Source organism: Gouania willdenowi, chromosome 6 (assembly GCF_900634775.1).
Source record: "Gouania willdenowi chromosome 6, fGouWil2.1, whole genome shotgun sequence".
NCBI lineage: Eukaryota > Metazoa > Chordata > Actinopteri > Blenniiformes > Gobiesocidae > Gouania > Gouania willdenowi.
This window is the reverse complement of record NC_041049.1, coordinates 52,032,407-52,052,069: the sequence shown is the minus strand read 5'-3', so window position 1 is coordinate 52,052,069 and position 19,663 is coordinate 52,032,407. Positions and strand designations below refer to the sequence as shown.

The 19,663-nt window shown below is 35.6% G+C and overlaps 2 protein-coding genes across 3 annotated transcripts; one reads left to right on the top strand and one right to left on the bottom strand.

Annotated features, from left to right (window-relative positions):
• Positions 1-963: 963 nt before the first annotated feature.
• ribc2 (RIB43A domain with coiled-coils 2) lies at positions 964-14,834 on the top strand. The gene is made up of 8 exons (XM_028449542.1): positions 964-1,349; positions 2,493-2,574; positions 3,036-3,356; positions 3,443-3,561; positions 5,593-5,745; positions 7,532-7,698; positions 7,774-7,895; positions 14,698-14,834. The coding sequence occupies exons 1-7, from the start codon at positions 1,233-1,235 to the stop codon at positions 7,841-7,843; spliced, it is 1,029 nt and encodes a 342-aa protein (XP_028305343.1). The 5' UTR covers positions 964-1,232; the 3' UTR covers positions 7,844-7,895; positions 14,698-14,834.
• Positions 8,667-19,645, bottom strand: ada2a (adenosine deaminase 2a). 2 transcript variants are annotated; one of them, XM_028449541.1, is made up of 11 exons: positions 19,552-19,622; positions 19,019-19,022; positions 17,933-18,256; positions 14,721-14,940; positions 13,304-13,517; positions 11,657-11,784; positions 11,489-11,579; positions 10,527-10,635; positions 9,850-10,007; positions 9,570-9,772; positions 8,667-9,480 (listed from the first exon to the last, which is right to left on the bottom strand). In XM_028449541.1, exons 3-11 carry the CDS (start codon positions 18,234-18,236, stop codon positions 9,390-9,392), a joined length of 1,518 nt encoding a protein of 505 aa, XP_028305342.1. In that variant the 5' UTR covers positions 18,237-18,256; positions 19,019-19,022; positions 19,552-19,622; the 3' UTR covers positions 8,667-9,389. The 2 variants fall into 2 exon arrangements, with proteins under 2 accessions (XP_028305342.1, XP_028305341.1); XM_028449540.1 differs by lacking the exon at positions 19,019-19,022 and having other exon boundaries at positions 19,552-19,645.
• Positions 19,646-19,663: the final 18 nt, after the last annotated feature.

The window sequence follows — 19,663 nt, the reverse complement described above, 5'->3', positions numbered from 1 at the left end:
AAACATTTTGAAATATATACAAATATGATAAATAACAATCAAATATGTAATATGGCCATTACATTGTAATGTTTTATTATTCTTTAACACTAATTATTTTTTATATTTAAATATTTCATAATGATTAGTTAAACAATGTCATACTTTTTTTTTTTTTTAAATAATGACTTTTATTTTCCAAGATTGTATAAAATAAAGTTTTTTACAAAGTCAGTTTTTGTTTCATAATGTCCTTTTCCACAATGGAAGCAAACAGAATGACTTGAATGAATGTTATGTGAACTTCAGACACCACCTCATCAATAACCTGCTGCTGTAATCCTCTCTCAGGCTGAGGTAAAGGCCTTACATACAGAACCTTTCAAAAAACAATTAGAATACTGTGAAGAAATCACCATTTCTCAGTTTTTGCAGAAAAAAAGAGAAGAAGGACTGGACTGTTGGTCCTCTTTTCTGATGAAAGTAAAGTGTCTTTAATTAGGGAACCAAGGGTTTGGAGGAAGACTGGTGAGGAAAAACTGAAGAAATAGTCAATGGTGATTTCTTCACAGTAATATAATTTTTTGTAATCATGTTTTTGTGGGTTTTATGAGCTGGAAGTCCAAATTATGTAAAAACAAATAAACAAATACTTGAAATCGTTTAAACTGTGGGCCCTGACTCTATAATATAAGAAAGTTTACCTTTTTGAATGGAATTATGGGAATTAAACAATTTTTCCATGGTATTCTAATTTTTTGGAAAAGGGTCTGTGTGCTGAAAAACATTATGAAATAAAAAAAAAAAAGGACATTATGAAATAAACTTTTTTTTTAATTTTATTTTACACAATCTTGGAAAATAAATGCGAAGTCATTATTTTATTTTGTAAGTATATTGTTAAAAAAAAATCATGAAATATTTAATTCATATTACCTTATTTTACAATTTAATGGCCAAATTATCTATGTATCTGTTATTTATCAAAATTGTATTTATTTCCGAATGTTGTTTTGATTTATTTCATTATGAATCTGTTGGGCTTCCATGGTCCAGCGGGCACCGTGTTGGTGACCCCCGTTTCAAAGTCGAAAGCAATGTTCCGGGAAAGACCGAGTATGGCTTTACGGAAACACACGAGCAGTCAACTGTTGTTGCCCTAGCAACCAGTGTGCGTGGTTGAGGCCGAAGCGGAGACGCGCCCTGGGAAAACTGGACATTAGTGGAAGATTTGAGATTATTTAGAGGTGAAAATGCTTCCATTTCATTTACCGTGTGACCGCATGGCCAGAGAAAGTCTGCAGAGACAGAGAAACAAAGAGGCTGAGAGACAACTACGCATTTTTAACGACAGAGTCCGCACGATTGGGGTGAGTCACTAATATAATATAATATAATATAATATACATCTACTCATCTGTAATGCATCACAGCTGGGAGGATTTAAAGTGTAAAGCTACAAATAATTACAAAAGAATTAAATTCAAATTCAATATAATTTTTCTGCATTATAGTTTTTTTGTGTCATGAAAGATCATTGATATTTAACGAGATAGTTAACTAACATTATTATTTTAAGTTATCCTTAATATTTTTGGTGAAATACTATTTTGATAACTTTTAAAAGAAAGCCACACACTTTTATCTACTATTTCTGCAGGGGGCGCTGTGGTGCCACCTCAAATACATCCCTGATGAAAGATTACATTTGATTAATGAAGTCAACTGGTAATAAGATGTAATTGTTATTCTGCCCATAGGCTTTGGAATCGAATTTGCTTTTTTTTTTTTTTTTTTTTTTTTTTGGGAACGATATAGGAACATGTCATACTTCCAGGTGAAATATTTTCAATGATTTTTTTTTTTTTTGTTTGTTTTTTTAATATATTAAAAAAATAAAAAGCTTAAATCTGTTGTGAGCTGTTGCTACATTTTGTACCAAATCCAGCACTTTTGTATGAAGCAGTAGTTCTGTCCACTACACCACAATGATGTCATTTATATTAGTGATTTACCTATAAAAGTGTATTTTTTTATTTGGGGAATTTGTCATTTTAATTTTGTTTTTTAAATGGTGATTATAGAGGATTCAACTATGTTGTGTCACTGTGTTTAACCAGCTAGCCCTTAGCTTTTAGCTTTGTTTATATTTGAGCATAAAAATAGTGGGATCTCATCAATAATCATATTTTTGTCATGGCATTGACACCCTGGAAGTTTTTTTTTTTTTATTGCAATAAAGTTCTAACTTTGCTGATCTCAAAAAATATTTCCAGTTTAAATCAAAGAATATAAAATAGATTAATCCATAATCTGTGTTGAAAAAATGAGAAAGAAATGTGAAACAATAGTTTAATTGGGTCTGAAAAACAAAGCTGTCAGTACAAAGTGACAGAATTCAAAACCACATTTTAGATTTGACCTCTACTAAAAAAAACCTCTACATTTTCTACTCAGTTAAAGCAAAGTAACGTTAACTTCTCAAACCTAACATAAGCAGGTTTGCTTTGCAGGTCGATCTGGCATCTCTGGACTTTCAAATTAAAGAGAAGAAAGAACAAGAAGCAGCAGCAAAGAAAAGGGAAAATGAATTGGGTGAGTGACTTGAATATATATGGTCAGAAAATCATGGCCCGGGAGCCAAATTCAGCCCTTTGGAGCATACAATTCGGCCCGCAGGAGGAAGTAAAAATGAATCATAGTGTAATTAAAACTCAACACTCCTGGTGCGTATATCGCATGATTGCAGCCCTTTTTAGGTTAAAAAATAAAATAAAATCCTTCAATTTTTCTCAAAATATTGACATAATATTTTCCCTAATTAAGTAGAAATTGGTCACAAAATCTAGGATAAAGTGAAGATCCTGTTGGGACTGATATCTGTCACTTGTTGCTAGAATATAGTTGGTTTCTTATGTATTTTATGTTTACGTAGAAGTACAAACTAGGGCACAATAATGTTAAATTTACTCATTTTCCCACATAAAATCTGTGGCCCACTTGAAATCAACGTAAATTTTCTTTCGATGGTCATATGTGATCAATTGCTCACACAGATGCTAACATGCTCCGCGATAGCAAAGTAGCTTCCATTCTTCAGAGAAGAGATGCTCAGGAGCAGAAAGAAGTGAAAAAGGCTGTGGCCACCTTCAGACATCAGCATCAGCAGTTCTGTCAAAGGCGTGAGTTCGACCTGAACGACCCAGACTGGCTTAAGAAGACCAAGCCATGTGATGCTCAGATGATGCCTCCTGGTCTGCTGGGTGAGGATGTGGGAGCTGAAAGCAGGAAGCAAAGACAGAAAGAGCAGATGAAGGAGTGGATTCACCAGCAGAAGCAGGAGCAGAAGGCAGCCAGGGACCAACAGTGGCTGGAGGGTAAAGGGCCACACATACACGTGAAACAATTCACTCACTCAGTTCATACATTAACATCCTTTGTAATGTACCCTCTGTTATTCCAGAGCAGCGCTACAATCAAAGCAAAGCAGAGATGGAGAACATGGCAGATCAGCTTCAGAGCCTTGAGCTGGAGGAAAGGAAAGCAGCTGTTGTTGCCACCAAGTACTACAATATGGCCCAGGTAGTCCTAGTGTCTCCTCAGATCGGGGGTTCTCAACCCTGGGGTCACTAGATTTCTTTAAGACACTAAGAATATTTTTTGAACAATTGGAGCCCATTTTTGCATATTTTTACCCTTTTCTTGCCATATTTTTGCTCCTTTTAATGCATTTTTGCTACATTATTCCCATTTATGCCACTTCAATGGCTTTTCTACACACTTTTTCCACTTTCAAGACATTTTGGGCCTTAAAAGCTCACCTAATGTTGCATATGTTGACCCATTATTGTCACTTTTAACCTCTTTCCCCCATATTTCATGCTTTTTTTTTTTTTTTTGCCAAGTTAACAACATCCCAGATTTGTCATGCCCATTATATGCCAGTTTAAACTTATTATTCCTACTTTTTCTGTCACTTTTAAGCCAATATTGAAACTTTTTATCTCTTTTTCTGTCAGTTTTTGGACACTCTCATTGGCAATTTTAAACCAATTAACCAAAAAAATCCAATTTCACCACCTTTTCCATCATTTTTGGTCACTTTTAACCCATTTTTGTTTCTGATTAGAAGAAGGATTTACATCTTTAAGATGACTATATACCATGGCACAAATAATACATTTCCTGGATAACAGTGAATATTATTCAGATAATAAATAAATGTGGTTATCACAGATTCATAGAACAATGGACCATGCTGACTTTATGGATGGGCCCCAAAAAACTCTCCCCTTTATCCCTCCTTATAGATGCTCCTGTCTCCACATGACTGTTCTTCAATGTTCATGTCCATTAATGAATGTTCATGTATGAAAAGCAGGATGTGACGAGGCCTTTGTGCACCCGTGGTTTGTTCTTTAAGATGTTTTGAAACAATAGTTCCTTAAAAATACTTGAATAGAAAGTCTGTAGCTGTCATGTAGCTGGCAACAGGGGGCATGGCCAGCCTGACAGAACTGTCAAGTTAGCCACGCCCAGAAATAACTCACAAGGACACATCAAAGAGATCAGCAGACGCCTCTGAGGAAGATTGACAGTTGGCAGTCGAAACACGTCAGTAGCGATGTAAAGAGTACTGATAAATCCTACTCAAGTAGAAGTACTGTGACTGAAATTATACTCAAATACAAGTACGTCATACATAAAATACTCGAGTACAAGTATAAAAGTAGCTCAATTAAATAGTACTTAAAGTAAAAGTTACTAGTTACTTTCACCCCCCACGTTTATTTTTGATAATAAATCTTAATCACGGTTCCCTTGCGTACAGTAAACATCTCATGTATAATCTTAAAAAGGAACAAACCAAATCTTGCACAATTGGAACTTAATTTATTTTCCACAAAGGCATCTGTATAAAATAAAGGGTTTGTCAAAAATGTACAATAGTTTTTTTTAAATAAAATTAGAATAAAAACACGTTCTCAGGCTCTGAAGTATAGCTACATTTATGAACTCTATAACTGAGAAAATAACCTCCATTCAATGCTGTTATGGTGCCGTGCAGCATTATGTTTAATCTGGTTGGTCAGCTATGATGTGATGCATCTGATTGTTGTCTGATCATTTTATTTTTTGTAGTTTCATTATGTCCGTTGATCATTTTAAAACAAATAATTATTTACTCAGTAACGGTTTGGTGTATAAATGTAACTACTTTACTTATTTTAAAACATGCTTAAGCACAATTAAAACTGAATTAGAAATATACTAAAAAAAGCACAAGTACCTCTAAAAGCAACTCAATTACAGTAACGTGAGTACTTGTAATCCATTATCACCTCTGCTTGTCAGGAGATCAATGTACATTTCCTGAAAAAAGTTGTCTGAATAAATGAAACTAAGAGAAGACAAAATAAACTTCCTGGAATTATTTTCAAAGGCAAAAGCTTTCTTCTGCTTGCTTTTCTGTTCATCCACAGCATCTTATCAAAAAAACAGAAACTATTGAAACAGATTTCTCAGTTCCTTGTTTCACCCGTTGTTGGGAACTCCAAAGCTTTCACAGAAGTTAAAGTGACTTTCTGTTGTTTTGCTTGTGTCTGGACAAAGATTGAAGAGAAGCAGCGTTTGGAGGAAGCCAGCTCACATCTCAGTGGACAGCTGGGAGAGACTGAGCTCTGTTCTAGCAGTGACAGAAGATCTCCTCCTCAGAGCGTGCAGCAGGTTGTGCAGTACCAGAAACAACAAATGGAAGAGATGAGGGTAATGTGGAGGAAAAGTGGGGGTTCAAAAGCTGTCTTTGTTCATTTGTAAGACACAACAGACCATTACCAGCTCCAGGATGTTTAAAGAATTTTACTGGAAAAACATTATATACATTTTTGTCCCCAAAAAAACTACAAGTAACTGGGATTTTTGTATTTCCTGAATAAAATGCAAGTGGGGATGCAGGTGCTGGCCTGCGTCGCACTCCATTAGCTAGCATTAACATTTACTAGCATTAACACTAGCCTAGCAATAGCATTAACCTAACATTAACATTAACCTAACATTAGCCAAGCAATAGCACTAACCTAGCATTAATATTAACCTAGCATTAAACAAACCTAGCATTAACATTAACCTAGCATTAGTGCGAACCAAGCATTAATGCTAACCCAGCATTAGCATTAACCCCAGCATTAGCAATAACCTAATATTAGCATTAACCTAGCAATAGCACTAACCTACCATTAGCATGAACTTCTTTGCTGAATATAAAGGTTGAATGGTTTGTAATTTGTTGCAAATATTTGAAGGTGAAAAGTGGAGCAGCTCCACTCTAGCTTAACCAGCTCGAAAAATTGGGATCGGAGGTGAAAAGTCAATGCAGTTTCACAAAAAATTCAAAAACTCAAAAAGTTTAAAAGTTACAAATTATAAAAGTACAAGCATAAATCTCGTGAGATTTCTGAACGTTTTGATAGCTTATTTGTCCAAATCGGACAAACATTGTAGGAGTTAATGACCGACGGAAGAAAAAAAACGGATAACAACAGTGATTATACTAATTATGCACAACAGATGTGTTTGAGGCAATGTGGGTGGAGAAAGCAGATCATATACGCGTATATTTTGGAAAAATGCAAAGTTACTGGGAATATCTGTGCACAGTTTAAAAGCATTCTGGAATATGAAGTACCAAAGGCATTTACAGTTAGTAAATATTTATGAAACGTGAGTAGTGCAAATATTCAAAGACTAAATGTATACTTGGTCAAGATATTGCTTGCAGCAACATAAAAGACAATCACCAGAAGATTGGACAAAGAGGAACCTCCCATCCTGGGACCATGGTAGGAAATTGTTGAAAACATCTACAGTTTGGAAAAACTTGCGTATACTCTGAGACTACAACAACACATATTTAGCCAAAGGTGCAAGAAATGGAGGCACTAAAGCAGAGGTCATCAACACGGTGTCCGCGGGCACCAGGTAGCCCACCTGGACCATGTGAGGGGCCCTCAGGAACTCGAGTCACCAATGAGCTTCATCTAAAATCTGATTTACTTTCCAGGATTCAAACTCACAAATATAAATACATATGAAAGATGTAGTTAGTACTTAAGAGTTAAATACAGCAGATACAGTTTTAGTATCTATAAAAGTTTATTTTGACTAAAACATTGTGACAAATGTTTTTTAAGTGCTGCAGATCTAGTGTATGGTCAGTGGAATGTTATATATAATATGATATATAAAAGATGTATTTAAAAAAAATGCAACAATTGCATAAATTAGGAGAAATAAAGTGTTTCATGTTTAAAACGTAAACATGTTACTGGTAGCCCTTCAGAATAAACAGTACCTATGAAAGGTTGGTGACCTCTGCACTATAGGAAACTCAACTTGAACACTAGGATGCATCTAAATGAAGTTTTTGGTTTTTTCCCCCAGATTCTCTGTACCCACGATGTGAACTGTTCATTTGATTGTATGTCTGCTTATAGATGATTAAACAATAATGTTATACTGTACAGAGGTGAAGAACTGCTCTATGTGTCCACAGAGGAGGAAAGAACAGAAGAAGGAGGAGGAGGAGAAGCTGGATGGTGTCCGTTTGGGCTCGGCCCGCTCTGCTCTGCTGATGGAGAGACAACAGGCCAGGATGAACAAAGAGCTGAGGCGTCACATGGACACCACCAACGCTCAGCTAGCAAAAATCATCAAAGAACAGTGAGCAGGAGTATTTACGGGAAAAATGACTGCCTGCTTTGCAACACCATTTTCTGAAAACACGTTTTCTTTCAGGAAATCTGAAATGGAAAGAGGAGGTATCGACGACAGCTTCTTTTCACAGTTTAACACCTGCAGTAGATGAAGGACGACATACAGGGCAGAATTACTAACAATACCAAAAAATAAAGACGAGGGTAAATATGAATTATTATTATTATTGGTTTCTATACTATACTATAATTAAATGTCCAATAGCTTTTATTTACCCATAATAAAATATATTCAGGTAAACTTTCTCAAAGCTGATTTTTTGGAAGAAACAGTTTCAGAACATCTGATTTCAACTTAATCTAAATCTAACAATAACACAAGCAAATACCGTATGTAAGCAAAGATAAACACCTGGCAGTAAGATTTACACTACAAAAGACAGTTTGAGCAAAATGCACAAAATCTAAATCGTTAATAAAGAAGAATCATTCTATTTTAAATATTAAACTTAATACACATTAAACAATTCATATACATATACCTAATAAACAAAAAAGCAGACAAATCATACTCCTAAATGATAAATAATAATGAATTCATCAATAATCTTGAACATAATTTGTATTGCTTTATATCAGCAGTAAATGTAATCTTTAATTAACACAATAACTGAGTTTGATTTTTATATGTAAAACATCTAATTAAAAGAATATGTTAGATATAAACTTTACAAATCTATGCTTTGACCTATATAATTTGTGCATATTTGATGAGCTCATGTTTGACCCTGACAATCACAAATGTCCTACGTATCATAACAAAAGAAGACACGTCCCAGCCAAAGGAGGAGAAACACAAGATAACAACATAGAATAAAAATTCTGAGAAAACTACGTTTGGGGTCCCAGCAGTGAGTCGACCCAGAGGCTCACAGCTGTGTATTAGACGTGTGCCTGTTATAATACTAGCCACTCTCGAAAGGAACTGATGTTTTTATTCTTTCAAAGTGTTTCAAAAACTTGTTCATCAAAATGTGCCAACAAACCATTTTATCGTACAATAACAGCCAAAAACTTCTATAAGTTACATTACATTCAAGTAAAAAGCCTTCAAAATTAATTTAAAATAAAAACCAACAATCAAACAGAACCACAGGAAAGCAGCATTCACCACCGTGTCCACTTCTGTTTGCTCTAGAGTTGAAATATAAAGTACAAATACTTAGATTATTCCTTTTTTGGACACAACAGTGAATTAGTGACTACCTACTCCTGTCTTGCAGACCATGAACTTAAAAAAAAGAAAGGTAAAAAAAAAACATGATTTAAATTATTTGGACGCATCTGTAACTGAGGCCAAATGAGAACATCGTTGGTGAGATTTAAAAAGCGAGAGAATGACATAATTTATGTCAATGACGCATTCGTTATTCGTACGAAATGGACGCAGAGTGGGTTTCCTACATGTAGTCACTGTAAGAATGACCAAGTTCTGACTGCTTCCTGGTGACAGCAACTGCAGACCATTTGGTGTTATCACGTCCAGATTCCAAAAATCTCCAATAACACCAGGATGAGTCATTAGCTTTGCTGCTAGATGCTGGGGTCCAAAAATTCACTAAATATAGCGAGAAAGTCGCTAATTTGGCACCGCCAGCGGCTGGTTTGAAGGTGGAGTTCTAGTAATTTTGTCTCTTCCTAAAAGGTGTTTTCAGAGACAAACTTGTCCCATGTCTTCTGCCAGAGAACCAGAGCTTGTTCCTGCTCACTAGGATCCAAAGAACTGTACCTGAAAGACAGTGAGAAGACAGCTTGTTAAAAGAAAAGTGAAAAACCAATAACTTCTTATCTCTGACAATAATCGCTGTTCTTCCTCACCTGATTGAGTTGATCGCCAGTTGTTTAAGGGTTCCTAAATTAGATTTACGGCCTCCAAAACCCACAAACGCTTCGTAGAAGTCATAAGAAAGGCCAGAGGTGCCAAAGGCAGCAGGATCGTCAGAACTGATGACCAACGGATGGTTTTCTGACATCAGCACAGCAGCTGGATGGTTTCGCAAATCTTTTACCAACTTCATCACCTGAAGGACGACAGACTGTATGAAGGAAGACGTTCTTCTCTTTGTGCTGTGCAGCCCATAATAACCGGAGAGTTTACCTGGTTAGATATGGGACACACTTCTACAGCCACGTCGCGCGTCCTCGACAGCTCTTTGGCCAGTGGGTGACGAAGTAAAGCAAATCCATGGCCGATGCGCGATGTGTTGAAAAGTAGAGCATCCAACAGGTTCTGATCCACATCTGTGCCCTCAAGGTCTGAGACAGCACAGGTGACCAAACGAGGCATTAATTTAGAATGCATTACAAGAAAATAAGACACCAGCCCGTGGACACAATGTGATTTCTATACTTCTTTTTTTAATCCTAAGTGAATCCATACAGAGTGTCATTCTGAGAAATTTCTTCATTTGTTCTCATTAAATGCTAAGTGGCTAGAGTCTTTTGTCTGTATTTTGCACATACGTAAAAAGCCTTTGGGTTTAAGTGTCTCATGATCTGGTCTGTAGCCGTAGAGGAAATGAGGAGTAGTTCTAAATGTTGTCACGTTTACAAAGCATAGGCTACTTTTTAAGCTAAATATTTAACATCATAGTGAAACGTTACGCACTGTCATACTTTAGAAATCCGTGAACACAGACAGTATTTGGTTGAAGAGATAATTTGACTAAAGCACTATTTTTAAATGAGATGATTTAAAAAAGAACTTTATATAGGTTACGATGTCAAAAATAAATTCTATGACTGTTATATTCTCTCCTCCAATGACTAACTCACCTGTCTCTCCAGCATGGAAGAAGAAAGGAAGCTTAACTCTTTTCTCTGCAGGCAGTGACAGGGCATCTCTAAAATACCACAGAGGTCTGCCTGCGTCCTCCCGGCCCACCTGTGCACACAGAGAGTCCCGTTACCACAACACAGCAGTGTTTCCTGCTTCTTTGAAAATATTTTTCTCTTCTTCACTCCTTCCATTGTCCTACCCTGACTCCCTCTTTCCTGTTCCCTTCCCCCTCACCTATGTGTAACATGGCCCTCTCTTTTTATATCCTCCCTTTAATACAGTATTTCTTACCCATCCTTGGGGAGGGCTGGTGATGGTCACAATTATGCAGGAAAATAAATGCATTTATTTAATTGCAATAATAAAACATGCATAGCTGTCTTAAAAAAGATTGCACTTCATATAGTGTTGACCTTCGACAGCATGTGCAATGTAAAAATATATAATATATACTGTATATATATATATATATATTTTTTTTTGCGCCAGTGTTAATTTTGTTGACTGAAAAGCTCTGTTATAGTTTTTGTCGACTAAATTTTTTGAGGTGGCATAAATGCACTATGACTAACTGTTAACAAAAAACTATATCAAAATATATTTATGTTTTCGTCAACTAAAAAAACAAAACTACATATGTGTCACATGGGACAAAATCCAATCAGAATCAGTGTATTTACAAACAATAATACTATCCAATATCAGGTTGATCAATAGGAATAGAATCTTTAAAAAATGCATGAACACTAATCATTAAGACTTTAGTCGACTAAATCTGTTACAGATATAGTCGACTAAAATATACAGGTCATTGATTTAGTGGACTCAAACCAGACTATAACAGAAACAGTCCTTATGACTAAATTTGGACTAAAATTACATTGCAGTTTTGTCAAAAGACTGACTAAAAATAAACACTTTAAGAGCAAATGAAATATTTGATGCTGATTTCTCTCACCAAATCAAAACCAGCCATAATATCTGGAAAGTCTCTCTGCAGTGTCATGGCCTTCTCTACAGCTTGAACCACCTCAGACTCATTAGCTCCTCTGGAACAAAAACATCAGTGATTTTAAAGAAAAGACATGTTGGTTTACTTTATAAAAATCTACTTTGCTGTCAGTACCTGTGGATTGTGAAGATGATTCTTGCTCCAAAGAAACCTGGGTTTTCTGCAGTGAACTGCTTAGTGATTTCTTGGTAGGTCTTCAGAGTGTAAGAGGTGTTGTAACTGCTGCCGTCCAACTCGTACAACTTAGTGACAATAGATAGTGACTTAAAGGAGACATATCATGCTTTTAAATCCTTCCTTTTTACATTAAATCATACAGTTGTGGTCTATATAACGCAGAACTGCAATGCTTGGGTCTGAATTCCTCATTATTATAGCTCCACAGGCCCCTTTTCTACCCCTTTTCTGATGTGCTTCTGAGAGCAACTCGTTTTGGTGCTGTCTCTTTAAATGCAAATGAGACACTTTATACCCCGCCCCCTCTCCAGGTTGCAGAGGTGACACTCGGTTCAACTCCACCCTGTTCAGCCATTTTTGTAGTTTGATAGAAGAGATACGATTGTCTAGCGGCGCAGAAAATGTTTATTCACACGTTATTTACAAAATGTCAACAACAGAAGACTTGTCCATCCAGCCTTACATGTTAAAGCCAGAGTCGGACCCGGCGGACCGAGATGAAAATGAAGATGATGAACCTGCAGAACCCTAACAAGTGAGCTAACACAAGCACCGAGCTAACGCTAGCGCCAAGCTAACGTCACAAAATGCATTTTAATACAGTCTTTTCGGAGACTAAAAAGGCAAAATGAAACGACTAATGAAAACTTTAGACTTAAATTAAACCACGTAGGCCATATCATCAAGGATCTAAAACGAGCACACAGCGCTAACATATGAAGACTATGCAACTGCTAATGCTAACAAAACAATGACAGGGACATCTTATCATCACACTTTTTAGCGTTATTTACAGCTTACCGAAGTGCTCTGTTCATCGTCTCCAAAGATAAAAGGAATTGAACCCTCAATCAGACAAAGTCTTTCTGCAAATCCTTCTTTATACTGGCGAAGCAGTCATCCTTGAAGTGCTTCGCGCACACAAAAATGACCTTACCCACAGATGTGGGTACATTTCCCCAAAAAATAAAACTCAACCAGGCACTTTGAAAAGGTTCTGATGCTGGGAGACGGTGTAATGAAGCGTGTGGGTTACTACATCCAACAACCGAACATTTTGACTTATCCTCTCGTAACTTCAGCATCCTTGAGCTTGGACTACAAAATAAAAGCGAGAAATAAAAATGGCGGATTGCTTGAAGTGTTGGGCCTGGAGTCGATGTCCTAATTTGGCAGTTCCACTGAAAAATACTGTGATGTAATAGTTCAAAAAACGTAACAGAGAATAGAAAAATCGAAACAGATTGAAAAATATGACCAAAACAGAATATAAAGATATCAACAAAGCACCTGAAGAGACTAATTTGAACTTTTCTGTACTTCTAAACACTCTAAATATACAACAAAATGCATTTAAGGGCTAAAAAAAAGTGGATTTAGCATGATATGTCCCCTTTAATAGAATAGATCTTTATTGTCATAGTATGAATTTAAAAAAAAAAAAACACAAAAAACTGTTTAGCAGCTGTCCTTTGTGTGAGGAAATGGCCCTTCTAAACCAGGGGCTTTCAAAATAAGACAAATTAACTAATAAATAAAACAAACAGGGGATTCTTAAATGAGAAATGAATTCAGTGTGTTTACCTCTGGGAGGAGAGCTCGTAGCTCCAGGTACATGATGCTGTCCACGTACATCAGGCTTAAACCTCTGGAGTAGTAATCTCTGAACACTGGAACAAATGTAACCAGACCCAAGACCGCCTGAAAGGTCTGTTCAAAGTGGTACCAGATCTCACTCTGACTGGGATACACTGTCTCTGGGTCCTTATCAGTGAAAAGTGTCAGGTTGTTCATGATGCTGAGAGAAACAATAAAGACACAGTGTTTTAAGGGCATCATGACTTCTAATTGACAACATTTTAATCTGAAAAGCCCTTATGTTGCATTAAACAGTGCCACAATCACAAATTCCCTATAACAGGGGTTCTCAACTTTTTCAGAACGCAACCCCCAAAATAAAGGTCCCAGAGACCAGGGACCCCCACTGTAACTGAAGGTGGTTGAACACAGACATGAACATTGAAGAACAGTCACGTGTGGACAGAGCCATCTATAAGGAGGAATAAAGGGGAGAGCTTTTTGGAGCCCATGCATAAAGTCAGCAAAATGATGGTCCATTGTTTATTATTATATGCACCATAGTATATAGTCATTTTAAAGATGTAAATCCTTGTTTTAATCAGAAATAAAATGGGTTAAAAGTGACCAAAAATGGTGGAAAAAGGTGAAGAAATTAGATTTTAAAAAGCACAGTAATTGGTTCGAATGGCTTAAAACGGACAGAAAAAAATGGTTAAAAAAAACAAGAAAAATAACAAGGTTCAAAGTGTAAATATTGGCTTAAAAGTGGCAGAAGGGGGGGTTGGGGTAAAGTAATTTAAAAAGCAGGAACAATTAGTTTAAACTGGCAAATAATGGTCATGACAAATTGTGAATGTGGTTAAAAGGCCAAAAATAAATGAAATATAGTGGAAAAAAGGTTAAAAGTGCCAATAATAAGTCAACATATGTGATATTAGGTGGGAAATGTGGTGGAAAAAGTTTATAAGTGCCAAAAATGTGCAGAAAAGGCATTGAAATTTGATGGAGAAGTGGTAGAAATGGGAGTAATGTAGCAAAAATGCATTAAAAGGAGCAAAAATGTAGCAAGAAAAAGTGATTTAAATAGGTTAAAATATGGCAAGTATGGTGTAGTTGTAGAAAAAGAGTACAAATAAGCAAAAATGGGCATTAATTGTTAAAAAAAATATTCTTCGTTTTCTGAAGGCATCTGGCGACTCCAAGGTTGAGAACCCCTGCCCTATAATACAGAGATAAGTGGTTCCAAATATTTTAAAAACTGCCTTTCATTGAAATACATTTCTTTTTTTGAAGTAGTTAAATACAATAATGAATGCTCTAAAACTCATCTGTTAGAGCAGTTTATTAACTTTAAACATAACGAAGAACCTTTGTGTGTTGATATTTCCTCTGCACAGCATCAAAGCTTGGGTTCATATACCTGTTGTCCAGATGTGTGGCGTTCACAGACTGAGCTCGGAGTTTCTCCAGCAGGTTCCAGGGGGAGCAACGAGGCCGAGCTTTGGGCCACTGCGACGAGAAGATGAATCTGATAGACTGATTGTCAGTAAAGCAGATGAAACAGTGAGGACGATACGTCACGTTTTTCACCAGCCATTCCACATCCACCATTGCAAAGTCATGGAGGTGGAGAACTGCACCTGAAGGGATGGATTATAGTGTTTTAGTAGGAAAAACTATTAAATAAGCCAATTAAATCAGTTACTTTGAAACAAAATGGCAGCCATTCAGTCCATCAATAATGAACATAATGAAAATAACAGGATATTAACCAACATCTTGGTTTAAATTATTCAAACTTCAGTCAAAAGTGTTTTTGGGAAGTAAAAGCGCACATGTACAGTCCTTTTACTGAGTTCCTTTTTCTGGATTTTTTTTGTGATATGTTTCATTCTATATTTAGTCCATCCAAGCACTTTGTATTTGAGTCTAAATCAGTGTTTCATTCCAGGCGACCGTCTAATAATTTATTATTTAAAAAATACTGATTAAAAATGTATTTTTAAAATTGCTATTCTTTTTCAAATTATAACACCACACACAAAACAATCTTAAACACCTGTATTCTATACTTTCACTTTCTCAAATATAAATCTACTACAAATAAAATGCAGTATAAAAATATCTGAGCTGGCGCATCTTGTCACTTTGTGCACTAACAACAAACATGACCAAAAGCTAATCCTAGAAAGAAAAACCAAAGTCTATGGAGATGCCAAAAATTAGTGATATTAAAATGGGGTCACCAATGATGTAATGTCACATACAATGTATCCCTACTGTGAAATTTGTCTCTGAATTTTACCACTACTTTTGAGGAATAATACATAATAAACATTAATAATCTGTAACCATGGGTAGTCTTACATCGGCTAATGTGTAATTTGTGGCAATGCGTGGAGGCTCCTGACTGCTGGTTCATTTATATTCTAGTTTACAATTTTAATTTTTTATTAATGTAGCCCCATGATCATTTGCATACCCCTGGACAAAGCACAAATCCTCAAGAAAATATGAAAACCTCCACTGAGGGATGTGAAGTACTATTCAAAGGTGATGTCACTGAGAGGTAGGGATGGGAATTGATAAGAATTTAGCGATTCCATTATCGATACGATTCTTTACCGATTCTCATTAGGTGAAGGAAGTAAATTATACAAATGGATTTATTAGCTTTAACTCTATATTATCTTATCTTTGTCTCTTTAATTTCCTGCAGGGATGTCAGCTCCCTATAAATCCACCAGGAATAGATTGTTTTCACTGAAAATAATATATACAAAAGCACTTTATAAAAATTATTAATTATTATTGTTATTATTACAACATATGACACATTTTGGCTACAAACATTTGAAAATATTTACAGTGCTCCTTTTGAACTTGAACAACTTGATCCAAAACTAATTCAGACATAAAACAAATAATTATTCTGTAAAAAAAAACATATTAACCGAAAAGTACAGCTGCACTTATTGTGTATTTAAACGGTAGCCTTTGTTTATATTACTATAAATTGACCTTCAGAGACGCCGTCCCCATTGTTACATGTGATGTCATCAGCCGTGTGTGTGTGTGTGTGTGTGTGTTTGTGAAAGAGCAAACTAAAGACAATAATCAGAACCAGTCCATTTCCTGTGTCTGATTACTCGTTATGAGGACATAAACTGGTGACGAGGTGTGTGTTCTTGTGGAAATTTTGTTTTTTTCGGAAGAAAAGTCAGTGCAATAAGCAACTTTAGCGCGAGTGTACAGGACCAGGAAGTGAGTAGTGTAGCAAGAGAGACGCTACAAACACAGCATGGAGGACAGCACAGCTGCAGGTGGAGGAGGTGGATTCTCCGTGGTGGACAGCAACCAACTATATGGTGGAAGGAGCCTCACTTGGTGCTAGCATAAACACAATATACAGGACCTGGAAGAGTTTACTGTTACGTATTTGCGACGTAAGAGGAACCGATAAGCGAAATTGACAGGCAAGCAAATAAACCAATCCTATGAATTGGATTACTGTTTTCAATTCCCATTCCTACTGAAAAGAGAAGTTGTGGCTGAAAGTGGCACCAACAGACTCAGAGCTCCCACACAGCTGGGTTTGTCCCTCCAGAAATGTAAATGTTGTATGAATGAAAACATGTTATATACATAAAGGAATCTGTGTATTTGGAAGAAATTCAACACCTAAGTTTATAACTAAGAAGTTTGAACACAAGCAGTGAGTTTATTTTGAGATTTATTTAAAAAAATAATAATAATAATAAATTCAATTATGTCAAAATTAACTGTTGTCTTGGATCAGCCCTTAGTGGTGTTCATAAAAAAAATATTGATGCACTTTCTCTGCCTAGAAGCCTTGTTTATTTTATTTTTTTAAAAAAAGTGTAACACACATATATATATATATATATATATATATGTTTTTTATGCTGTTTTTTATCTTCTTTTTTTCTAATTGATGTCCATCCCACAGTTGTATATTTACACAATTATTCTATGTTGGTATTTATTTTTGTTCTTACTTCACTTTTGCTATTCTATGGTGTTGCTGCAACATGTGAATTTCCCCTATGGGGATCAATAAAGGTTTATTCTATTTTATACATATGTTATATTTTCCATTTCTGCATTTGTCATCTTAAGTTGAAACCACATAGTGGAATTTATTTTGACTAATATGCATGTTTTTCTTTTTCTACTTTACATAATATGTATGTAATTTTTTTAGTAAAGAATGATGCTGTATGCAATAAATAAAAGTATTTTATTAACAAAATGTTTGATAACTGCAGCCCTAATATGCACATGTAAAATTATTATTAGATAAGAACATTTATTACAAAGATTAACATGGGATCAATGACAACTGTAATGCCTGGATCCTGCTTATTATGAATATTAGGGCATTTCTATTTGTTTACATCTTTTATACCAAGCTTGTATTTGATCAGGACTTACACATTTAATACAATTAAAGAAAATTAAATCACAAATTGTCTATTTTAGAACTTACAGTTTTTTTTGTATTGTAAAAGTATAGAATCAAAGCATATAGTGGTCATATTAAAAGGCATTGAGTGGCCCTCCCTAAAGACTACACACATCAGTGAGTATAAACCTTTGTTTATTCAGTACCTTTAGGCATCCTGTGCAGCACTTTAAATAGGGGGCTGGTCCTGATCAGGTCCCGGGCTTTAAAGAAGTGCATAGCAGGTGGGAAGTGGGTTCGATTCATCTCTTCCTCCTTCATTTTGAGGAGCAGCGAGTCCAGTTGTTTCTCTGCGTTGGACAGCATGACATTACCTCCAGTCTGCATGGAGTTCTCCAGCTGGATGAGGGTCTCCCTCAGCCTGGGGTCCGGGATGGACAGGCCTCCTGTCAACCAGCAGAGCAGCACAGCCAACACAGCCACATGGGGGCGCTGTATCTGACCCACCATGGTCTACAGGAAGTGTTGGGCTGGATATAAAGACAGAGATGACATAATAAAACTGAGGTGAAGGGAGATTTGACAGAGAAATCCCCAGCGGTACATGCAGGTATATTGATAATGTTTGTTTGCTTATAACAATATCATATTTCATGAATTTAAAATAAATTCATAAGATTATTTTTCAAACAAAAACAAAAAAAATCACATCATTCATCTATTTAGAACAAGTACAATTATTCATAAAAAATAATCAAACACTTTTTAATTTCATGAGTTGTTTTTGTTCAATTCAAAATGGAAGTTTTCTTAATGAACAACCTTTTTAAAAAATACTTTAACAATTTCAGGAAATTATAGTTATTTTCGTCACAGCCGCTAAGCTACCAAAATTAAACAATGTATTTGTAGAAAGGTTTCATCTGATGAGATAAACATAGTGTGAATGTTTTAGGTAGTTTTGGGGAGAGAATAATTCTTTATTATACTGTGATATGAAGGTTATGTTACAGCTACAGGATGAAATGGTTAAGTTTAAGAGCTATTTTGGAACAATTTCAATGGCTGTGATGAAACAAACTCTTCCCCAGTTTCATTTCATTCAAGACCATTAATAAATACAATGTTCTGATCTTTTTAATCATGCTACTTTACACTTTATAATGGCTTTTATTTAATGTAATAATAAAAATAAATAAATAAATAAAAACTTGATTATGAAATAAATTTGCCATTGTGTTGGAAATATCCTCATGATAATGAAGTCAACCTTTAGTAAATAAAGAACTTACCTTCCTGGCCGTGACACAAATAACAAACAAACACAATATAAATGTTATTCATAGGATTAATGAGTACAATAATAAGCAAGGATTTGAAAAAAATAAACAAACTAAATCTTACTAAAGTTGTTCTAAAAACTACATTTAGTGTAAATGTTAATATATTGATGTAAATATTCGTTGTTTTTAGTACTGCTATGAACATGTCCCTACTTGACACACAGGCTGTAAAGAAGGTAAACACAATCATAAACCGGATTTGTTTCGTTTTCAAAAGCTAATATCCAACTAAGACAGGACAGCACATTCACGTTCACTTGCTTTACTGGTTGTTGTTGTTGTTTTTGGCAAACTCGGTGTTTTAATGTAACACAAACAAAGCCCTGCTTATCACGAGCTCCGACAGCTGACATTACAGTAAACAACCCGCAGGAAAGTCCCACGGTCGAGCAAATGAGAGGTTGTTGTTAGTGTTTTACGGCGTTCATTGTAAGTAAAAAGTGAAGTATTGAATGTCACTGTTAAATAAATGCAACACTCACCCCTCAGTAAAAAGAACCTGTCAGATAAAGTTGCCTCTGATTTTAGTTCCGTAAGCATAGAGCAACCTAACATTATGGTGCAAGGCAAGCCCCGCCTTCTTTGTTCCAATTG